Source organism: Natrix helvetica, assembly GCF_964273705.1.
Source record: "Natrix helvetica genome assembly, chromosome: 4".
NCBI classification, from domain to species: Eukaryota; Metazoa; Chordata; class Lepidosauria; order Squamata; family Natricidae; genus Natrix; species Natrix helvetica.
The window spans coordinates 60980842-61001793 of record NC_138550.1 but is presented as its reverse complement, the minus strand read 5'-3'; the positions used below and the strand labels follow the sequence as shown (position 1 = coordinate 61001793).

General features: G+C 38.4%; 1 protein-coding gene across 2 annotated transcripts in view; it reads left to right on the top strand.

The window, feature by feature from the left end:
• The window catches only part of USP9X (ubiquitin specific peptidase 9 X-linked), a 162805-nt gene extending 142275 nt beyond the window's left edge, over positions 1-20530 (top strand). For both annotated transcript variants that reach the window (XM_081951522.1, XM_081951521.1), the window contains exons 40-46: positions 1098-1283; positions 4020-4240; positions 5774-5862; positions 8009-8165; positions 10275-10487; positions 14071-14166; positions 18769-20530. In XM_081951522.1, coding sequence (XP_081807648.1) covers positions 1098-1283; positions 4020-4240; positions 5774-5862; positions 8009-8165; positions 10275-10487; positions 14071-14166; positions 18769-18903 — 1097 coding nt within the window. In that variant the 3' untranslated portion in view covers positions 18904-20530. The remainder of the gene's footprint in view (positions 1-1097; positions 1284-4019; positions 4241-5773; positions 5863-8008; positions 8166-10274; positions 10488-14070; positions 14167-18768) is intronic.
• Positions 20531-20952: the final 422 nt, after the last annotated feature.

Genomic DNA, 20952 nt, shown 5'->3' with positions numbered 1-20952 from the left:
AGCAAAGTACATTAGAATCCAAGGCTAGAGGGAGTATTAAATGTTTTCTAAACTTTAAAGATGGAGAAAAAAGATCTGCCTGAACTGGCACGCTCCAAGTTGCACTGATTATAAACAATGCCACCTATCAGGCTCCTGGAAGCACACCTTCTCTGTAACAATACAGAGAATAAGGAATATTCTTCTGGAATAAGGTCCCTCCCCCCACCCCCAATTTAAATGGCACCCACCCTTCTGGGATTTCAAAGGGCTTTAAAGTCCTGGCTCTTCACTCAAGCCTTTGGAGAGGGCAATAGATGCTCTATTTTGTTCCCCTCTGCCATGATTGTATCTTTGTCTGAAGCTGTTTTTATGACTTCTGTCTTATTTTTTATGTTTTAAGAATTGTAAATCTTGTAGTCACTGAAAGTTTGGTGGTGTATAAATTTAATAAATTATTATGTGTGGATAGTCTGAAGTTAGATTCACAGAACTTAATAATTCAAGTCCAAACCAAGGATGTAATATTATTATTCAATTTTTATGCAAGCACATTTGGAAAAATGCAATTAAACTAGTAACTAGATACTTCTTTTAATGAAGGTGAAGCAGAAAAGTTAGGGAACTTGGAGAGAAAGGAAGAAAGAACCTTGAACCTTCACATGTCGACCTGATCTTGTGCATCTGACACTCTATTGTATCTTATTGAATGGGAAAGATTTGTTTGCAGATTTGAGTGATTTACTGGTTGTAATGCATAACTGGAGAGATTGAGTTTTGGTAGATGTATCTAATTTCTTGACATATGCATGGAAGTAATTTGCAATTTATTTCTTCTGGGATGTTTTCCTGACATGACACTCTTAATTGATAGATTTCAGATATTCATGTAGTCCTCATTCAAATGCTAATTATAATTAGATTTGATCATGCTTTGGAATCTATTAGGGTCAACTAGGTTTTGCTGTCTGGTTATGTTCACATTTCCATTCCCCCCCCCCCCCCCACATATGATCCAATGATTGAATTACGATATTTATGAGTTTTTGTAGATAATACTTTGATAAAATATAATTAGATTGCTAATGATTTTTCCCTTTTAACTTCTTTTCATTTAGGTGTAGCAGAAAAAACACAACTTTTAAAATTAAATGTCCCTGCAACATTTATGCTTGTGGCATTGGATGAAGGCCCAGGTCCGCCAATCAAATACCAATATGCTGAATTGGGCAAGCTATACACTGTGGTGTCCCAACTAATCCGCTGTTGCAATGTGGCATCACGAATGCAGTCTTCTATTAATGGTACTATTTTGCAGTTTATAAAAGAATGTATTTAGTATGAAACTCTGCGATGGAATTTGGATAAGCTTTCCTACATGTTTCTAATAGATTTAATAATGAGAAATTTAGATGAGAAATTTAAATAATGAGAAATTTAAATCAGCTGTTATGCATAAGAAATTTCGTTACTGTCAGATCTTACTGAATATGTTATATCAATATTTTTATAGACTGATGTATATTCTGTACTGAGGTGAGAGTGATCAGGTTCTGTGGTGCTTTCTTCAGAAACAACATGAATCAGTTTGAAGTAGAAAATGGAAATTTTAGTTCTTAGACTTGATTGCATTGTACAACCGTGCTTTTGGTGAATGCTTTCACTTAGAAGCGTGGACTGCATTCTGTCCTTAGAAGAAGTACTACAGCTGTGTGAAAAAGTCCTGCACGCTTTCAGTTTTAAGCTGTATTTACATGTTTAATAAACTTTTTACTCATAGAAACCATGTAAAATTATTACTTTGATGAAAATTTCTGTAGTCTGATTAAGATGCATAATTTTTATTAATATAACCAAAGTCTTTTAAAGATTTTGAGTGATTTTATGTGCTAAAACAAACACAACTTGAATTTTCGAGAATGTTAGGATCGAAAGTAGCTAATGAGCAGCAAGCTTTGGCTGACCAATCAAAATGCATAGAGGCTAAATCTATGAGCCAATCAGTGTTGTCATACTCTCTGACTATAAATAGGCATGAAAAGCATCGAGAAATTTAATTTAATTCTGGCTGCGGGCAAGGATGAAGGCCTTCATTTTCACCAGTCCTGAGCAGCGGCATCGCATCATTGTGCTTCATAAAGAGGATTACTCCTGTACAGAAATAGCCAAGAGAGTGAAATGCCATCACACCACAGTGAGCAGAGTGGTTGAAAAATACCCAATAATTGGTTTAGTTAATGACAGGCTCCACTCTGGAAGACCAAGAAAGTCGACAAAACGGCAAGATCGGGCTCTGAAACACATTTTGATGGCTGACAGGAAGCTCACCTCACCTCAGATTACAAGAAACGTGATGTAAAAGTGTGTAAAAGCACAGTGAGTCGCAGACTGCTTGCCAGAGGGCTCAAAGGCTGCAGGGCTCAAAGTAAGCCTTTGCTCACAGACACTTACCGCTCTCGTCGATGTGCGTGGGCCAAGAAGTATGCCAAGTGGACCGACAAACAGTGGGCCAAGGTCATCTTCAGTGACTAGAGCAATTTCTACTTGACTGGGAATCAGCACAATAAGTATGTCAGAAGATTTCCAGCTGAAGAATTTAGGCTGTACTGCCTGAATCTATCTGTGAAGCATCCATTGCTTGTGATGATCTGGGGCTGTATTGCTGCTTCTGGTATTGGTCAGATACAAATCGTGCAAGGAGTCATGAATTCCAAGCAGTATGTTGAAATCCTGGAAAATACCATGCTTCCGTCAGCTCAGCAACTTGTAGGGAAGGACTTTTACTTCCAGGATGACAACGCTCCTTATCATTGAGCCAAGTCCATCCAGCAGTGGATGAAGAAGCATGGTTTTTGACTCCTGGATTGGCCAGCTCAGAGCCTTGATTTGAATCCAATTGAGAACTTGTGGGCCAAGATTGGTTACGAAATAAGCAAGAAGCATCCGAAGACCAAGCAGGAGCTGATTGAATCCATTATTGCAGCCTGGCACCACATTGTCACCAAAGATCACGTGCAAAGGCTTATACAGTCTATGCCAAAGCAATACTGCCTGGTGATAAGCAATAAGGCTGGACATTTCATATTAGTAACCATGTTTGGTTACCTAAACGGTCCTTTTCAGGGCCACAAACAATAAAAATGTTAATAAAACACTAACATCGGCCTTAGTCATTGCAACACGTATGCCACTGGGTATGCATCAGTTAATCTGTTTTTATAGTATTAGAAGAATGCAAGAAAATTCACAATCCCCATCCAAACAGCACCAAATTGCAAAAAGCTTATGCTTTTCACTTAAAAACCACCAGTATTTATTTAAATATAACAATATTTGCATAGCAGTTGGCATAAAATATCATAAAATCAATGGCCTATCCAAAAAATGTCATAAACCGTAAAGCGTGCAGGACTTTTTCACACAGCTGTAGCTTTTACTTAAACATCAGCTTCCTTGTGTTAATTTTGTCATAATTTGAATTATATTTTTAAAGAAAATTATATTATTAAATTTGCTAGTAAAATAGAAATCAATGCCAGTGATAGATAAAGCTTCCTTTTACTGTTGTTTTAATACAGTTTTCAAGTAGCATGATCAAATAGCTAGCTCAAATATGATTCTGGAATGTCATTTTACATAACTAACTGATGTTCCTGCAAATAATTGCTACAACTTCAGTTATATTGTATCTTTGTTGCAGTGTTAGATCTAGGTCAGTCCTGGGCATTTTACAGGTTGCGGGCCTCATCCAGTCCACATCTGGTCCTTTAGCTGTCTCTGACTGGCCAACATTGATGGTGGGTAGGGAGGCAGCAGTGGAGGGGAGGAGGCATGGCAGTCCTCCATAACTGTTCCAGTTTCTCATGTGGCCCCTTGGGAAAATTAATTGCCCATCCATGATCTAGATAAACACCTGTGCAAGAGTTTTCTGTTAAATAGGAGATAATGTATGTTTGTATGTTAGCATGGGTTATAGAATTTGATGTTATTAATATATATCATTAAGAGCAAAAAAATAAAGTACTGCATACTTATTTTAGGTAATCCTCCACTTAGCAATCCATACGGTGATCCTAATTTATCACAACCAATAATGGCACTGCAGCAAAATGTGGCAGACATTTTGTTTGTGCGGACCAGTTATGTGAAAAAAATTATAGAAGATTGTAGTAATTCAGAAGAGACTATCAAACTACTTCGTTTCTGCTGTTGGGAAAATCCTCAGTTTTCATCTACAGTTCTCAGTGAATTACTTTGGCAGGTAAAAGCAAAAAAAAAGTGTATCCTATGGAAATGGCTTTGTCATATCATTGTTACTGATATATGTACAGTTTGATTCATATCCATACAAAATATTTGCGTCCCACATCTTAAATATATTTCCAAGCAAAATGGCTCCAGCATATTAAAACAAGTAATTAATAGCAGAATTGAAGTTTCTGAATCAGCTCACAGGAATTGGTTTGGTTTGGTTTATGTCTTTTGTCGCACTGAACTTTAAGAACCAATTTTTACTGTTGAAGAAGCAACTTCAGTGCATGGGAAGCAATTCATAAACAGTTTTCATGCAGTTTAATTCACACTATATGGCAAAACTCAATTAACAAAGGATTTTACATGAGATAGAACAGTGATCGATGATGCGTGCGCCACCCACCTGTGCATGCACGCCCGACCCTCCCATGTGGGGGGGAGTTTTTGCCCTCCCCAGGTTTTGGAGGCTTTCCTGAAGCCTGGGGAGATCGAAAAATGGGCCCAACGGGCAACTGTTTGGAAACGATCCGTTTCTACCTTCCGGAGGGCAGCTGGGGGAGGGTGAAAAACAGCCCAACGGACCAACCGGAGGTTCATTCCCAAACTTACGGTTGGGCCATTGGGTTTGTTTTTCACCCTCTCTAGGTCCAGAGGGTAAAACTGAAGCCTGGGTAGAGCGAAAATGACCTCCCCCGGCCCTCCGGAAGGCTGAAAATCAGCTGGAGCTGAGGGCTGCCCTGCCGGCAAATATGGCTTCGTGTGACACCTGTGGCACGTGTGCCATAGGTTTGCCTTCACAAAGATAGACCATATTTCCACAGTGGTTTACTTAATTTGTATAATGAAATTATGACATAAATGTTATGCATTAAAATGATACAACTTTCATTATGGTGACTTCATGCACATGAGCTAAATTGCTGTAACAATGAAACTTTATATATAATGCACATTTGTAAATAATGGAGACCTTCCCTTCGCAGTCAGTCATTTAAATCAAAGTTTCACTGTACTATCAAAACAAAAACCATAGTTAGTTGCAATGTAGCTGCAGTTCTTGGTTTGGTATTGTAGTACAGTAGACTCACAAGTTGACTCGTCTATATTTTATTTTAATGGCTTTCTAAAATCAGAAGCCATAGTCATGTATTAGTAGAACTAGAATATGAATAGGAGAAGGAAAAATAGATTTCCCCAAATTTAGGATAATTGATTTGATATTAACGTGAACTAATTTAGTGGGAAAGTATAAAACATTGGAAAATACTTGTGTATTTTTAATATTTTTATTTTAATAATGTTCCTAGAATTCAGTGGTTTCTACACACACACGATTACATATGGACATATACATACCTAGACTCAGAGGCATATGTACATGAAGAGTAATTAATCATGTAATTATAAAATCTTATTTAAAACAACAAACCAATAGTTTGTTATGACCTCAAAAGGTTCATAATACTAATTCATGATACATATTATTTATGATAATACGTTTGAATTATCAGAAGTTGTATGTAAATATTTTCCTTTCAAGGTTGCTTATTCTTACACATATGAACTTCGACCTTATTTGGATCTACTTCTCCAAATCTTACTAATTGAGGATTCTTGGCAGACTCACAGGTTAGCATTTGAGATTTTTGGTCTTTTCTTCTGTTTGAAAATCTACTAGAAGCCTAAAACTAATTATTAACTTGCCTAACAAAGGCAAATTATACTTCTGTAACAATGTAAATTATGTATTTGAGCAAGAGATATTCAGGTGACGATGGGGTACCCTATTGCCCCAGAAAAAAGATCAGTTAATAATTGGATGGAATTTATTCAAAGTCAGAATGACAGATTTGAAATTTATGTATGCATTTGTACTGGGGGGGGGGGGGTGTAATGGATAATTATATTTCTAAGACAACATTTTCTAACGTAAATATTTTATTGGTAAAATATAATAACTAAAGATGTGTCAAAGTGAAACTGTAAATATAGCATTGCTAATATACACTGTGTGGACAATTATTGGACAATTATTAGTGTGCAGAATTATTATGCAACTAAATGGAAAAGGAACATTTGTCCATTCACTCGTTTATTTGCATCTAAGGTGAGAATAATTTTTTTAAAAACTCAAAATGTACAGATAAACATTTCTGACATTTCAAAACAAAAAATCAGTGACCAATATAGCCACCCTTCTTTTCAAAATCAGTCATAAGCCTTCCATTTACAGAGTCTGTCAGTTTCTTGATCTGTTGACGATCAACTTTTTGTGCTGCAGTAACCACAGCCTCCCAGACACTGTTCAGAGAGGTATACTGTTTTTCTTCACCATAAATGTCCCATTTAAGAAAGGCCCACACGTTCTCAATAGGGTTTAGGTCAGGTGAGGAAGGGGGGCATGTCATTATTCTTTCATCTTTAAGGCCTTTACTGGCTAGCCACACAGTGGAGTACTTTGATGCATGCAATGGAGTAGTGTCCTGCATAAAAACCATGGTGGTCTTGAAAGATGCAGACTTTTTCCTGTACCACTGCTTGAAGAAAGTATCTTTTAAAAACTGGCAGTAGGTTTGAGAGTTGATTTTGAGTTCATCTTCAACCCGAAAAGGTCCAACTAGCTCATCTTTAATAATGCCAGCCCATACCAGTGCCCCACATCAATCTTGCAAGCGCCTGAGTCAAAGTGGAGCTCTGGGCCCGTTAGTGATCCAGCCAAGGGCCCATCCTTCTGGTCCATCAAAAGTCACTCTCATCAGTCCATAAAACCTTTGAAAAATCTTGCCTTCAGATATTTCGTAGCCCAGTCTTGCCATTTCAACTTATGGGTCTTGTTCAGTGGTGGTTGGGTTTCAGCCTTCCTTACCTTGGCCATGTCTCTGAGCACTGAACACCTTGTACTTTTGGGCACTCCAGGTATGTTGCAGTTCTGGGTTCTGAGGATAATGGGTTCCTGGTAGCTTCACATTTGATTCTTCTAAAATCTTTGACGGTTAATGTGCGTCTATTTTCCTCAAGACGTTTCTTGCGACCCTGTTGACTATTTGCAACAAAATATTTGATGCGCCAGTGATCACAAATACTAACTTGCCTAATAATTGTGCACACAGTGTAATAAAGAATATACAAAAGAATAATTAAAAGTAGTAGGATAGAATTAGCTCAACCCTTTAACATATCATTAAATCTAGATATAAAGAAGATATATTGCTCCATCTTCTCATTTTTAATAGTTTCAGCATAATTATATTTATATAATAGGTATTTAATATTCTGCTATTTAGATGTTTTAATGAATATAGATAAGTGGATATTCTATCAATATTAGTTACAGTTTCAGATATTATAGGTACAAGCATTATGGTTTTTGTTGCTTCTTAAGTTGATTCTGTGCAATTATCTTCCAAGGTATTCTGTGTTCCCTTTTATTTATTATATAACAGAAGTTTCTGCTAATATTAAGAAAGTGATACTCATCCACTATGTTAAATTACAAAGCTGCTTGCTATTTTTTAAAACAAATCTCAGAAAAGTGAGGAAAGGTGATTTTAATGAATCCTTCCTTCTTTTGTAGCTCAGTAGTAATGAAAAAAATGTTAGAAATTAACATAAATTTGCCTTTGCTGAATATCAGTTCTTTCATTGTGAAATAACTGGGTCTATTCCAGAGGACAAGTTGAAAAGTAATAAAATTACCTTTTTATAACAGGGGCAGTTATATAGATTTTTAGCCTTTGGGAAATTCTGATCTTTTGATTTGTTTGGGTTTCCTAAGGATTCACAATGCACTTAAAGGAATTCCAGATGATCGTGATGGGTTGTTTGATACCATTCAACGATCCAAGAACCATTATCAAAAAAGGGCTTACCAGTGTATAAAATGTATGGTGGCTCTCTTCAGCAACTGTCCTGTGGCGTATCAAATTTTACAGGTAATTGTTTCAATATTGTTTGTGTGATGCTCATTGAAAAAAAAACATGGATTGATGGAGCCTTTTTTGGTCACAACTGAATTCTCAACAGAATAAACTACCGTATTTTTCAGAGTATAAGACGCACCAAGATTTTGAAGAGGTAATTTTTTTAAAAAAGCTTTTTGCCCTCCCCGGCCCCCTGGAGCACTCTGCAGGCATCCCAAACCCTCTGAAAACTGAGGCATGCAGAGTTTGGGAGGCCTGCAAAGTGCTTCTGGGGGCTGGGGAGGGCAGAAACGTGATCTGTGGGGGCTCGATCATCCTAAAGGGTAAGGCTTTTATCCATCTTAAATCTGCTTTTCTCTACCCCACCCCACGGCAGGGGAGGACTGAACATATTTCTCTGCACTTTATTTTTTTCCCTCTGACCAGCACACACAGAACTGCTTGGCCTAAGGAGCAGCAGTCGGCTCGCTTCTTCTCTTCAGTGAGGAGAGAAAGACACCTGAGGGCTGCCGAACTGCCACTGCTGCGATCGGCTGGGAACGGCCCATTGGGCGAGGAGGGGTGGGGATCCCTTCCACTTGGATTAATGGATTCTTGTAGTTGTGCCTGAGCAGCAAAAGGGAAGCCCAAAGAATACAACCTGGCAAGGCTGCCTCCTTGAAAAACCTGGTTTGTTCACAGTCCTCTTCGCAACCCACCTTCCTTAGTCTCGGTACAAAAGCAGGTGCCAGGCTCCCAGCTACCATATCTCTTTGCTGCATGACAGATCCGGGCAGATTGGAGGTGGGGGTGAGGAAGAGAAGAGGAACAGTCTCCTCTCTACAAAAGCTTTCTATGATTGCTAGATTGGGAAGTTAAAAACCTAGAATGAGATACAATCAAGCTCCTGAGATCGCTTCGCTGCCACCCCAAAACGCTGTTACTGCGATCTCTGCTGCCTGGAACTGCCTGAGAAAGGGCAGGTGAAGTGGGCTCTGCAGAGATCACTGTAACAGCATTTTTGGGTGGCAGCGCAACGATCCAAAACCAAAGCCTTTGAATCAAGATTGATTGTACCCCATTCCAGGTTTTTAACTTCCTGATGTAGCGTCCAAAGAAATCTAGCGTCCCTGGTCACCTCTCATTTGCAGAAGGAGGGCGGCATATACAAAAGCCTCTGAGTAACTGGGAAAGCCGTGCTTTTCGGGCGACAGTTTTCGGCAGGTTCCAAGTGCGGCTTTCTTTTGCAGTTACTCAGAGGCTTTTGTATATGCTGCCCTCCTATTCTTCCTGCAAATGAGAGGTGCCTCGGAGATGCTAGATTTCTCTGGACGCTAGATTGCGAAGTTAAAAACGTGGAATGGGGTACAATCAAGCTTGATTCAAAGCCTTCTTTGAACTCCTGAGCTGAGCCTCCTGAGCTGCAGGAAGCAGCTGCCAGCGATACCCTTAGGATGATGACGTTGCGAGTGGAGAAGGCTCAACTCCCTCAGGATCCGCCAAGCCCTTGCCACCCTTCTGACACCCCTGAGGATCGTGGAGGAAAGCATTTTCAGGCAGCGGATCCCCTCCCTGATTCCAAAAATGGTGCATGCGGAAGGCTCTGCCACCTGAAAGCTCTTTCCTCCATGATCCTCACGTTTCAGGTGGCGGATCTGGCCAGGGGAAAAGAGAAGGTGCATCCGCGGTGGGAGGAGGCTCAACGGATGTCAGAGGGGCGCCAAGCACTTGACGGCTACTGAGGGGGCCTTCAAAAGGCTTTCAATGCAATTCCTTGGGCTGCTTCGAGAATCAGGCTCTATGTGGAAGTGAGGTTCCCCGCTGCCTAGAACCACCAAAAATCCAACATGCGGACCAGGTGGGCAGGGCTACATTTGGAGTATAAGACGCACCCAGATTTTCACACTCCACCAGTACCCTCTTTTGGGGGGTAAAAAGGTGCTTCTTATACTCCAAAAAATACAGTAGGTAAATCAAGTTAATATTGAGTGAAATCCTGCCTCTCTAAAGAAAGTCCCTTTTTAGTATTTCTTTAATTTTCAGTCATTAGCAAGAAGCAATACATTATATTTAAAAGCTGAATAGAATGGAAGAATTGGAATAATTCTTCAAATATGGAATGACCTCATTTTATCTCTACAGAGTAATGGAGATTTGAAGAGAAAGTGGACCTGGGCAGTAGAGTGGCTTGGAGATGAGCTAGAACGTAGGCCTTACACTGGCAACCCACAGTATACATACAATAACTGGTCTCCACCAGTACAGAGTAATGAAACATCAAATGGTTACTTTCTGGAAAGATCTCACAGTGCAAGAATGACTCTTGCAAAGGCTTGTGAACTGTGCCCCGAAGAGGTGAGAAATCTAATGTGATTTTGAAATTCATTGGTACACAGATAATCTATCGCAAAATACTTAATAGAATTACAGCTTATATAATAGATATATGGATTGATATTATGATATAACACTTTAATATGAGCTTTTAAAACCAGAAATTTATAGTTTCTTCATGCAGTAAGTTAATGAAGTTGTTTTAATTGGGTTAAATCTTGAAAAACAGCTGATGATTTTCATGTTAAAATTGGATATAAAATATTAATATTAATGAGTACATTATACCAAGATGCTATTTCCCTTGGTACAACATATTGAGGGAAAAATCCTACATAAAAAGGAGATTCACTAAATGTTCTCTAAATTTGCAGATTTTTTATTTCTTTGATTTTATCAAGATTTCTCCATACTACAAATTAAGCCATAGTAGAGTTCAAAGTTTTGAACTTCTATAAATCTTTATATCAAACATGTTGAGCATGCAATAGAAAAAGAAAAGATATGAGAGAGCTTGGTGATATTTATGTAAATCAGTAAATTTCAGTTATTATCAAGCCCAGTTTTCATATTCATGATTATTTTCTTTTCACAATAAAAGCTCAATTTACCATAGAGTGGTCCTGTATCGCACACTTATTTAAAACATAAACAGAGAGCCAAAATCAGTGCATTGGACTTATTCAACTAAAAAAACTACTTCAGCAACCATTAGAAGTTCTGAGCTGATCCTTTGTTATTCCAGTGCCTCATATGCATAGTCAATGTGAGAATAATCAATTTAGCAAACATTTTTGACTTATTAGTAATCAATAAATATTGAATTATATGTAGTTGTTTGGAGCTCACTAAAATAATTGTGTATTGTGTATTCTTGGGCAAAAGTCAGCATAGTCAAACATGCGTAATTCCAGTGGAATAGAGCCCTGTAAATTTAGTGTGAGGCCAGTGGTGGGTTTCAAAATTTTTTAGAAACTCTTCTGTAGGTGTGGCCTGCTTTGTGGGAGTGGCTTGCCGGCCATGTGACTGGGTGGGCATGGCCACTTGCAAAATGTGGTGAGATTCACTTCACAACGCTCTTGCTTAGCAACCAAAATGTTGGCTTAGAAACTCTGGCATTTGAAGCACGCAAGTCTTAAAGCTGTCAAGTTACAAGACCCTTGCACCCCTAACTCTTTAGGGAAAAAAACCCCCAGGGGTGTTCACACTTGACAGCTTTAAGACTTGTAGACTTCAACTCCCAGAATTCCTCCTCCAGTCATGTTGGCTCAGGAACTCTAGCATTGAAGTGTGCAAGTCTTAAAGCTGTCAAGTTACAAGACCCTTGCACCCCTAATCCTTCAGAAAAAAACCCCAGGGGTATTCAAACTTGACTGCTTTAAGACTTGTGGACTTCAACTCCTAGAATTCCTCCTCTCACTCTTCATCTTGATGATGTGCGGACGGGCGGGGGGAGGGAGCTGGAACCGGTTCTAAACGGCACTGTAAATTTGTGGAACCTCTTCTATAGAAGAGGTTAGAACTGGCAGGAACTCACTCCTGTGTGAGGTAGAATATGCAGTATTTTCTATTTTCTCCATTATTGGGAGCACTCTGTTGTACGTACAGCACCTCACAATGAAGAAAATGTAGATGACAAACACGTAACACTAGTAGAATGGGTCATTGATTAGTGGCAAGAGGGTTGCAGATGTTAATATACCAAGATGTTAAGTACATACAGTATATCACAGCAACAAAAGTGAGTACACCCCTAAGCGATAATGTTCAAATGGGACCCAAGTAGCCATTTTCCCTCCCTGGTGTCATGTGACTCATTAGTGTTACAAGGTCTCAGGTGTGAAGGTGTGTTAAATTTGGTGTTATCACTCTCATATTGGTCACTGGAAGTTCAACATGGCACCTCATGGCAATGAACTCTCTGAGGATTTGAAAAAATGAATTGCTGCTCTACATAAAGATGGCCTAGGCCAGGGATGTCCTAACTTTTTGCAAGGAGGGCCAGATTTGGTGAGGTAAAAATGTGGGGCCAACCATTCAGCCTGCCATTCTTTGAATCATTAACATTAATGTGGGGTGAAGGAAAAAACGCCGGCTGGCAGGGATGAGTGACAGGCTGAGCCAGTGGGGAGAAGAGGCTGCGGGCCGCTCAAAATTTCAAAACGCGCCAGAATTGGCCCATGGGCTGGACTTTGGACATGCCTGGCCTAGGCTATAAAAAGATTGCCAAGACCCAGAAACTGAGCTGCAGCACAGTGGCCAAGACCATACAGCGGTTTAATAGGACAGGTTCCACTCAGAAGAAGCCTCATCATGGTCAATCGAAGAAGTTGAGTGCCCGTGCTCAGCATCATATTCAGAGTTGGCTTTGGGAAATAGATGTATGAGTGCTGCCAGCATTGCTGCAGAGGTTGAAGGGGGGGGAGGAGTGGGGGGGTCAGCCTGTCAGTGCTCAGAACATATGCTGCACACTGCATCAAATTGGTCTGCAGGGCTGCCATCCCAGAAGGAAGCCTTTTCTAAAGAAGGCCCGCAAACAGTTTGCTGTTTGCAGATAAGCAGACTAAGGACATAGATTTCTGGAACCACATCCTGTGGTCCAATGAGACCAAGATAAACTTTTTTGATTCAGATGGTGTGAAGCGTGTGTGGCGACAACCAGGTGAGAGGTACAAAGAGAAGTGTGTCTTGTCTACAGTCAAGTATGGTGGAGGGAATGTCATGGTCTGGGGCTACATGAATGTTGCAGGCACTGGGGAGCTACAGTTCATTGAGAGAACCATGAATGCCAACATGTACTGTGACGTTCTAAAGCAGAGCATGATCCCCTCCCTTCAAAGACTGAGCCACAGGGCAGTATTCCAAATGATAAAAACCCCAAACACACCTCCAAAATGACAACTGGCTTGTTAAAGAAACTGAGGGTAAAGGTGATGGACTGGCCAAGCATATCTACAGACTTAAACCCTATTGAGCATGTGTGGGGCATCCTGAAACGGAAGGTGGAGGTGTGCAAGATCTCTTAACATCCACCAGCTTTGTGACGTCATCATGGAGGAGTGGAAGAGGGCTCCAGTGGAAACCTGTGAAGCTCTGGTGAACTCTATGTCCAAGAGGGTTAAGGCAGTGCCGGAAAATAATGGTGGCCATACAAAATATTGACATTTTTGGCCGCATTTGGACATTATCACTAAGGGATGTACTCACTTTTGTTGCCAGCAGTTTAGACATTAATGGCTGTGCGTTGCGCTATTTTGAGGGGACAGCACATTTACATTGTTATACAAGCTGTATAATCACTATTTTACATTGTAGTCAAGTGTCATTTCTTCAGTGTTGTCACATGAAAAGATATACTTAAATATTTACAAAATGTGTGGGGGTGTACTCACTTCTGTGATATACTGTACGTATAAAATTCCCTTTGAGAGTGATGCATGCACAAAAATGGAATGACTTCATTTTATATTTGGTAATTTAAAATTATTAGATCTATGAGTTAAAATGTCTGTACTGTGTAAGCTTAACAAATGTGTAGGAAAATAATCGTTTTTAAATTAAAAAGAAACAGATAAAATACTTTGCCAATTTTTTTAATATCTAGGAGCCAGATGATCCAGATGCTCCTGATGAGCATGAATCTTCTCCACCAGAAGATGCTCCGTTGTACCCCCATTCACCTGGCACCCAATATCAACAGGTGAACAGAGATGAATCTTAAAGAGAATTTGTTACTTCACTATAGTGTCAGTGAAAGACAACTCCATCTCTTGTCTTTCTAATCACAGCCAGCCTCATGGACACTGCAAACATTTGTTGGTCCTTGCAGGGCAATTTTATAAAGCAAGCCTAAATGCCTCAAAATATTGAAAACTATGTGTACATTTTGCATAAAATGACTGCTAATGATAGAAGACAATAAGCACACTCCAAAAGTTTTACTCTATAATTCTCAAATCAGTTTGATTATATAAGCTGTAGCTTACAGAAATTGCTGGTAAACATATATTAGGTCCTGATTGCAAAACATAGTGCTGATGTCAGGGTCAGGTCTAGGTACTTTGGTGCCCTAGGCAAAGTGTTCTGACCTGGTTCTCAAACATGACAAGCACACCGATTTTAAACGTTCCCTTTATTAGGAGTGCCAGGAGTGCCGGCCAGGAGTGTCTGTCTGTCCGTCTCCCTCTTCCCTCCCCCCTCTCTCTCCACCCAAACTCGCAAAGGAAGTCATGGAAGGTGCGCTCACTCTTATCCAGCACAGAGAGACACACGCGCATGATCAGAAGGCGCTCCCAACTCTTGGCACTGCAGCTTTCAAGAAAGAATCCCAATAAAGTTTACAGCAGGCGCCTCCTGGTTTGGCTCATCTTACAATTTTCTTAGAAATTTCAAAAACGCACTCTTCTTTTTTTTTCAGGATTTTAAGATTTAGCACTTATTTTTTAACCCCAAACCTTTTTTTCCTTTTCTCCAACATTTCATCCTATTACACTGGAAAATTATACTAAATGCTCAAGAGTGTGCCTTTATTTCTTTTCGCCTTTTTACTGTGTTTTTCAATTTGGTGCCTGTAGACCTGTGTCTTCGTAGTCTTAACCTAGAGTTGGCCCCAGGCTAAGGGCATATGCTTCAGTCACCACTGATCTGATTCTACAGTTCAGTGGTGGATTTCCATTATTTTTACTACTGGTTCATTCACCTCTGCGCAGAAACATCCAGGTCGGTGGGCAGAGCCCACCGCTGCCACTACTGGTTCGCCCAATCCAGGCCAAACCGGGAGCAACCCACCTCTGCTACAGTTCATTTGCAAGGTTATCTGAAATAGTTCAAGAATAGTTTGTGTAGTGGATTTTGAATTTTCAGTTTTCTTAACAGGCATGAAAGAAAGAAATTACATTAAATGCAAGCATATAAAATTAATCTCTTAAATGTTATATGCTGCTAAAATGACACACTGTCTATGCAAAAGTAAAATCATGTTATTTGATACGAATTATGTTATAATAATTGCATTGTTTGTTTTATCTTTATTAACCCATTTGTTAAATTGATTAGTATTACCATATTTTTCGGAGTATAAGATGCACTGGAGTATAAGACACACCAAGGTTTTGAAGAGGCAAATTAAAAAAAAGTAGGTAGGTAGAGGGATGGAGAGAGAAATACAGTAGGTAGGTAGGGAGAGGGAGAGAGTAGGTAGGTAGAGAGAGAGAGAGAAATACAGTAGGTAGGGAGAGAGAGGGTAGATAGATAGGTAGATAGAGGGAGAGAGAGAAATACAGTAGGTAAGAAGGTAGATAGAGGGAGAGAGAAATACAGTAGGTAGGAAGGTAGAAGGAGAGAGAGAGAGAAATACAGTAGGTAGGGAGAGAGAGTAGGTAGGTAGAGAGAGTGCGTAGCTAGGTAGAGGGAGAGAGAGAGAAATACAGTAGGTAGGTTGGTAGAGGGAGAGAGAGAGAAATACAGTAGATAGGGAGGGAGGGAGGGAGGGAGGAAGGGAGAGAGTAGGTAGGTAGATAAATGAGCAAAAAATGGCCCGTTTTTCGCAAAAACGGGCCCGCTTTTTGTCAAAAAAATTGCATGCCTAGCCTTATAAAGGCTTATAGAGTGCTGCTGGGGGGGGGCAAAAAACAGACCATTTGTTGCTTATTTCTGCCCTCCCCAGCCCCCAGCAGCTCTTTGAAAGCCTCCATAAGGGTATGCACAGCCATTTTGGTGAAGGGGCGGGGCTTTGGGAGGCAAAAAAATGCTGTTTTTGATGTATAAGACATATACAGATTTTCAGCCTCTTTTTTGAGGAAAAACGGTGCGTCTTATACTCTGAAAAATACGGTAGTTCCTGCTTATTTGCCTTCATTTTGCTTTCTTTACTGATGTCTCTAGATGTAGATCTAATTGTCACAATATTGACAATGTTTTATCCATCACCTCCCTTACCTGTAAATATATGGTTTATTCTCAAGAGATTGCTTTTCTCTCTTCCAAACTTGCACCATGACTAATTTTTATTTCAAATTTAGGTTATAATTGATCCCAGTTCATATTACATTATTATATACAAATTTTTAAAATTAGTTTAGTTAATACATATGATGTAAATTATTTTGCTATGTTTTTTAATATATTTTTTAAATTTTTAGACAAACGTTAAACATGCAGATATAAACGCACAAAATAAAAATTACTCTCCAATTACTTACAGTGTGTCGATTGGTTACAAAACCTTTGTGCTTTCTCACAATAGTCTTCACTTACAATTTACATAAAGACTCATATCATTCTAATATATATGTATACAATTGTTATGGTTATTAAACATTCATTTGACTATAGCTATTATTACATCTTTTTAATGTAAAATATTCTAAATTTAAGATAAATTTATATTATGGCATTTACATCATCTGAAATCATCCAATAGTAATACATCTTTATATTCTATTCGATATAGAATTATTTATCTTTTATAACAAAGCTTTTAAACATCCTCTCCATAGTCCTCACTTACAATTTATATAAAATTTCATATTATCAATCTAGTATATAAATATGCATTTAGCTCTATTATTACTTTATTTTATACATTATACTCTAAATTTAACTTAAGTTTAACTTAATTTTTATTCTAATATTTCATTTCTTCATCCTGTATCCTTCCAGTAGTAGTGCAGTCCTATATCTCTTGCCATTTGTGGTATTTGTATTCTAATTATTTTCTTGATAGTCTTATGTGGACTTCTCTTAGCACCTTATTGTTCCTGGCGTATCTTGTAAAAACTCGAAACCCTCCATCTGTTCGTTCCATCTGCTTGCCTTTAGTTATCATCGGTGCTTCTGCCAAAATTTCTCTCATTGTTTCTGCCAAATTTTCTCCCTTTTCTTCCATGTTTTGAGGTTTGAGATAGGGTTCCAGTTTGTTAATCTCTCCTTTCAACATTCCACTCCTGTCATTTCCAACCATGCCCGATTTGCTGTCAATATCAACAATTTTCTTATACCTTTGTTCATATTTTTCTTCAATTTTTTGAACTCTATTCTCAAATTTCATCATTTTATAAATATTCTCAACTCTTCCCTCTATTCTTTCTGTTTTTTGTTCTATGTTCTCCATCCTCTTTTTAATTTTTTTTTACTTATTTGTACTTTTTGAATTTCAAACATAAACATTTGCAATGTTAATTCTTTTTCTTCTTGTTGCGCTATTCTTCCAGGTTATAAACACTGCCAGAAAACATCCAAAGCTTTTTGTTAAGTTTCAAACTTCATATAATCTTTCAAGTCAAGGTTTTCTCTTCACTCCAGTCCAGCTATTGATAGTACTCCAGAAGAGCACTTGCATAAACAATCGATACTCTTCCCACTATCACTTTAAATAAACAAAATCAGGAGCCTTGAAGTATTAGATATAAGTCAGATGTTCAAAGAAAATAAAAAGGACAATGTTTCCAAGCCTCCAGCTTCTAGATGGCAGTTGCTTCTTTTTCCTCTGCCTCTACCCCTCTCTTTAAATTCCGAACTTAAGAAGAAGGGGAAAAAAGTGCTTAAGAGCAAACAATCCAGCCGAGCGTTGTAAAAAGAAAAGAAAGAAAATCATAATCCACAAATATGAAAAAAGAGGAAAAATAGGGTTTTTGGGTGTTCTCTAATAGTAAAATTTATCTCACCATTTCGACACACTCTCTCTCTCCTGCTTTTCTTCCCTTCAGGGGCTGTCCCAACCTTCTGCAGCTTCAATAGCTGCTTCTCTTTCGCCGGAAAAAAGAACTTCTCCTGGTTCAATCAGGGACTTTGCAATGTCCCTGAGATCAGCAGGATGTGTCCTTCTCTATCACCGTCTCTACGGGACCATTTAGGTCCAAAAGGACCATCCAGCAGCAGAGATATCGACAGCAATCCTGAAGCTCCAAGATTGCATGTCGTGTCGTAGCGACATCAGCCCCGCTCTCCTCTATTTTGCTATGTTTGATTCAAAGAGTACGGTATCTTGGGGGCAAAAAAATTAATGAGTTTTCTTTAATAAATAATGCTACTAATTTCTCACCATTTCAATTCTGAATATACTTCCCTTCTTTCCCCCAGCTATTTGTTTTTATTGATTGGATAGCATCTTTATTTTTTCTTCAGTTCTTGCATATAGTTAAACAGTGAATTGACATTTTGGTTTCATTATAAATTATTTTGTGTTTTATTGATGTTAACAGATAGGTTTTAATCTAGACTGTTACAAACTAGTCCACCAAGCAGCTATTTAAGTAAAGAAAGTCAAATGATTGTTCTTAAAATTTTATTTTCTTTCTTACAGAATAACCATGTGCATGGACAACCATATACAGGCCCTGCAGCACACCATATGAACAATCCTCAGCGAACTGGCCAACGAGCACAAGAAAATTTTGAAGGCAGTGAAGAAGTTTCACCACCTCAGACAAAAGAATAGTGAATATGCATATAATTAACTTGCTCCATCAAGACTGTGCACCCAGGCCTTACAGTCCAACTTTTCTCTGTGTCTGGCTGATATTTAGAAAAACTATTCCTAATCAACATGGAGTGAAGAGTCTATTCACTGTCTTATCTGCAGAAAATTGCTGTCAATATATAACCTGCCTGCAGTGGAAAGTGTATAGTGTTTTGTAATAAATGGCCTGATGCTAATGTGTAAATGGCAAAGGTGTATATAGTATATTAATGTTTGACTGTTAATTCTTAAACAAGAAACTCTTTTCGTCTTGAATGAGACTCTCAAATCTACAACAATTAATTTCTTGATATATCTGCTGCGCTCTACAACCAGTGTTGCCTGCCTAATGGCAGTTAGATCAACTCAACTCCTTACCCTTGCCCCCCCCCCCAAAGTAAGCCTGTTCATGTCAACCAGAAAAAATACTTTCATATAATTCTTTGCCACTGGAATCCATTTTACTATGAGCATCATAGTGACTGATAACCTTTTAATTCTTTGGTTGATGTGGAAAATTGGTGATATACCTTGTTTCTAGGTCTCTTTCCATTGCCTTTTCCATTCTGGTATTAAGTTAATCACTTGAAGCTATAGTTAAGCTGTAACATTTAGCATGGCTTCACACCAAGTTAGAGTAGCCAGTAAGGAAAGAAAATTTCAGTTGTCTAAAATGAAACTGCTGTTTAAACCCTTTTCTTCAGATACCTGGGTTATAAAACAGGAGGGGGGGTTGGGCAAAGTGGCCGATGGTTTTCAGTTGCACATACGTTCCTCACATCTGATGTTTGACAGTTCTGTCTCTGGATGGGGTTAAAAAGACACTTAGTTTTCAGTAATAGGAAATTAAAAAATTTAAAACAAATATGCAAATTTTGCTATGCCAGGATGCCTGGAGCATAACAGACTGTATTTGGTGTGCTTGTTTTGTTTCTTCAGTAGAGCTTATTTGATAAAACTTCTAATACTTTCCTTTATACTGCACTGCAGTGAAGTGGAAGTCAACAAAATCACACAATACTTGTGAGTAACACTGCACCAAGTTAACTTGCTGATTTTCTGCTCATGCACAATTCTACTTGAAAGCAAGAATTGTCTTAGCTCTATATCCATTATAAGAGAAATCTTAACCTTAGGAGCAGGGTTTGATTAAAGTAAATAAACTACTGGTTAGTCAAATATAAACCCGAGGTACCTCTGTTCCAGAGTAAACATTTGTTTAAAGACTTCAAGGAACTCATTAGTAAATACTGTATTTAAATTAAAAATTGGTAACTTGAATGTGTGTAATTATTTTGGAACCTGTCAAAAAACCAAATACCCCCTGCAAACAGATACAGCCCACCCTATACTATTTAAATATTTGCTGTTTTATTTTATAGAAATTATTTTGCTGAATTCACAAATAGAATTTGATTTAAGAAGACCATTTTTGTCCTGTGGTATGTGTGTGTGGTTTTTTTATAAACAAAAACAGAATGCACAGGTAGTTGAATTCTGTGCACTATACTGAATTCTGGAACAAAAGTCACAGTGAGATTGGTGGACAGAAATTTGATCCTTTACAAAGAATAAAAAAAGAAACCTGTCATAGTTTCTAATGTGACTATCTTGTACTTTTTGTATGTTTTATATGTACATATATATTTAATGAGCACAAGGTTTCTGGTATTTTTATTAAGTTAATACAAACAATGCTGCTTATCAAACTTAGGACTTGAAATAAGTGAAATGAGGAAATCACAGATTTCTTTTGGATTTAGTGTAACGCATTTAGAGTCTTAACACATTTTTATTCTAGGTAACAGTGTTCATGTTACCCTTCCAGGTTTGCTCTAATATACTTGTTATGTTTTAATAGCATTTTCTTGGATTGGTTAATAACATTTGACTGAAGCTTTACCCATCTATTTGGGTAAATTTAGTACTAGCTTAAACAAAATAATACTCTGATTTTGTGTTAGAACCTCAAGCAATCCCTTGATCCAGCATTTATTATTAGATGTTATTTCAAAGACTCTTTTTGCC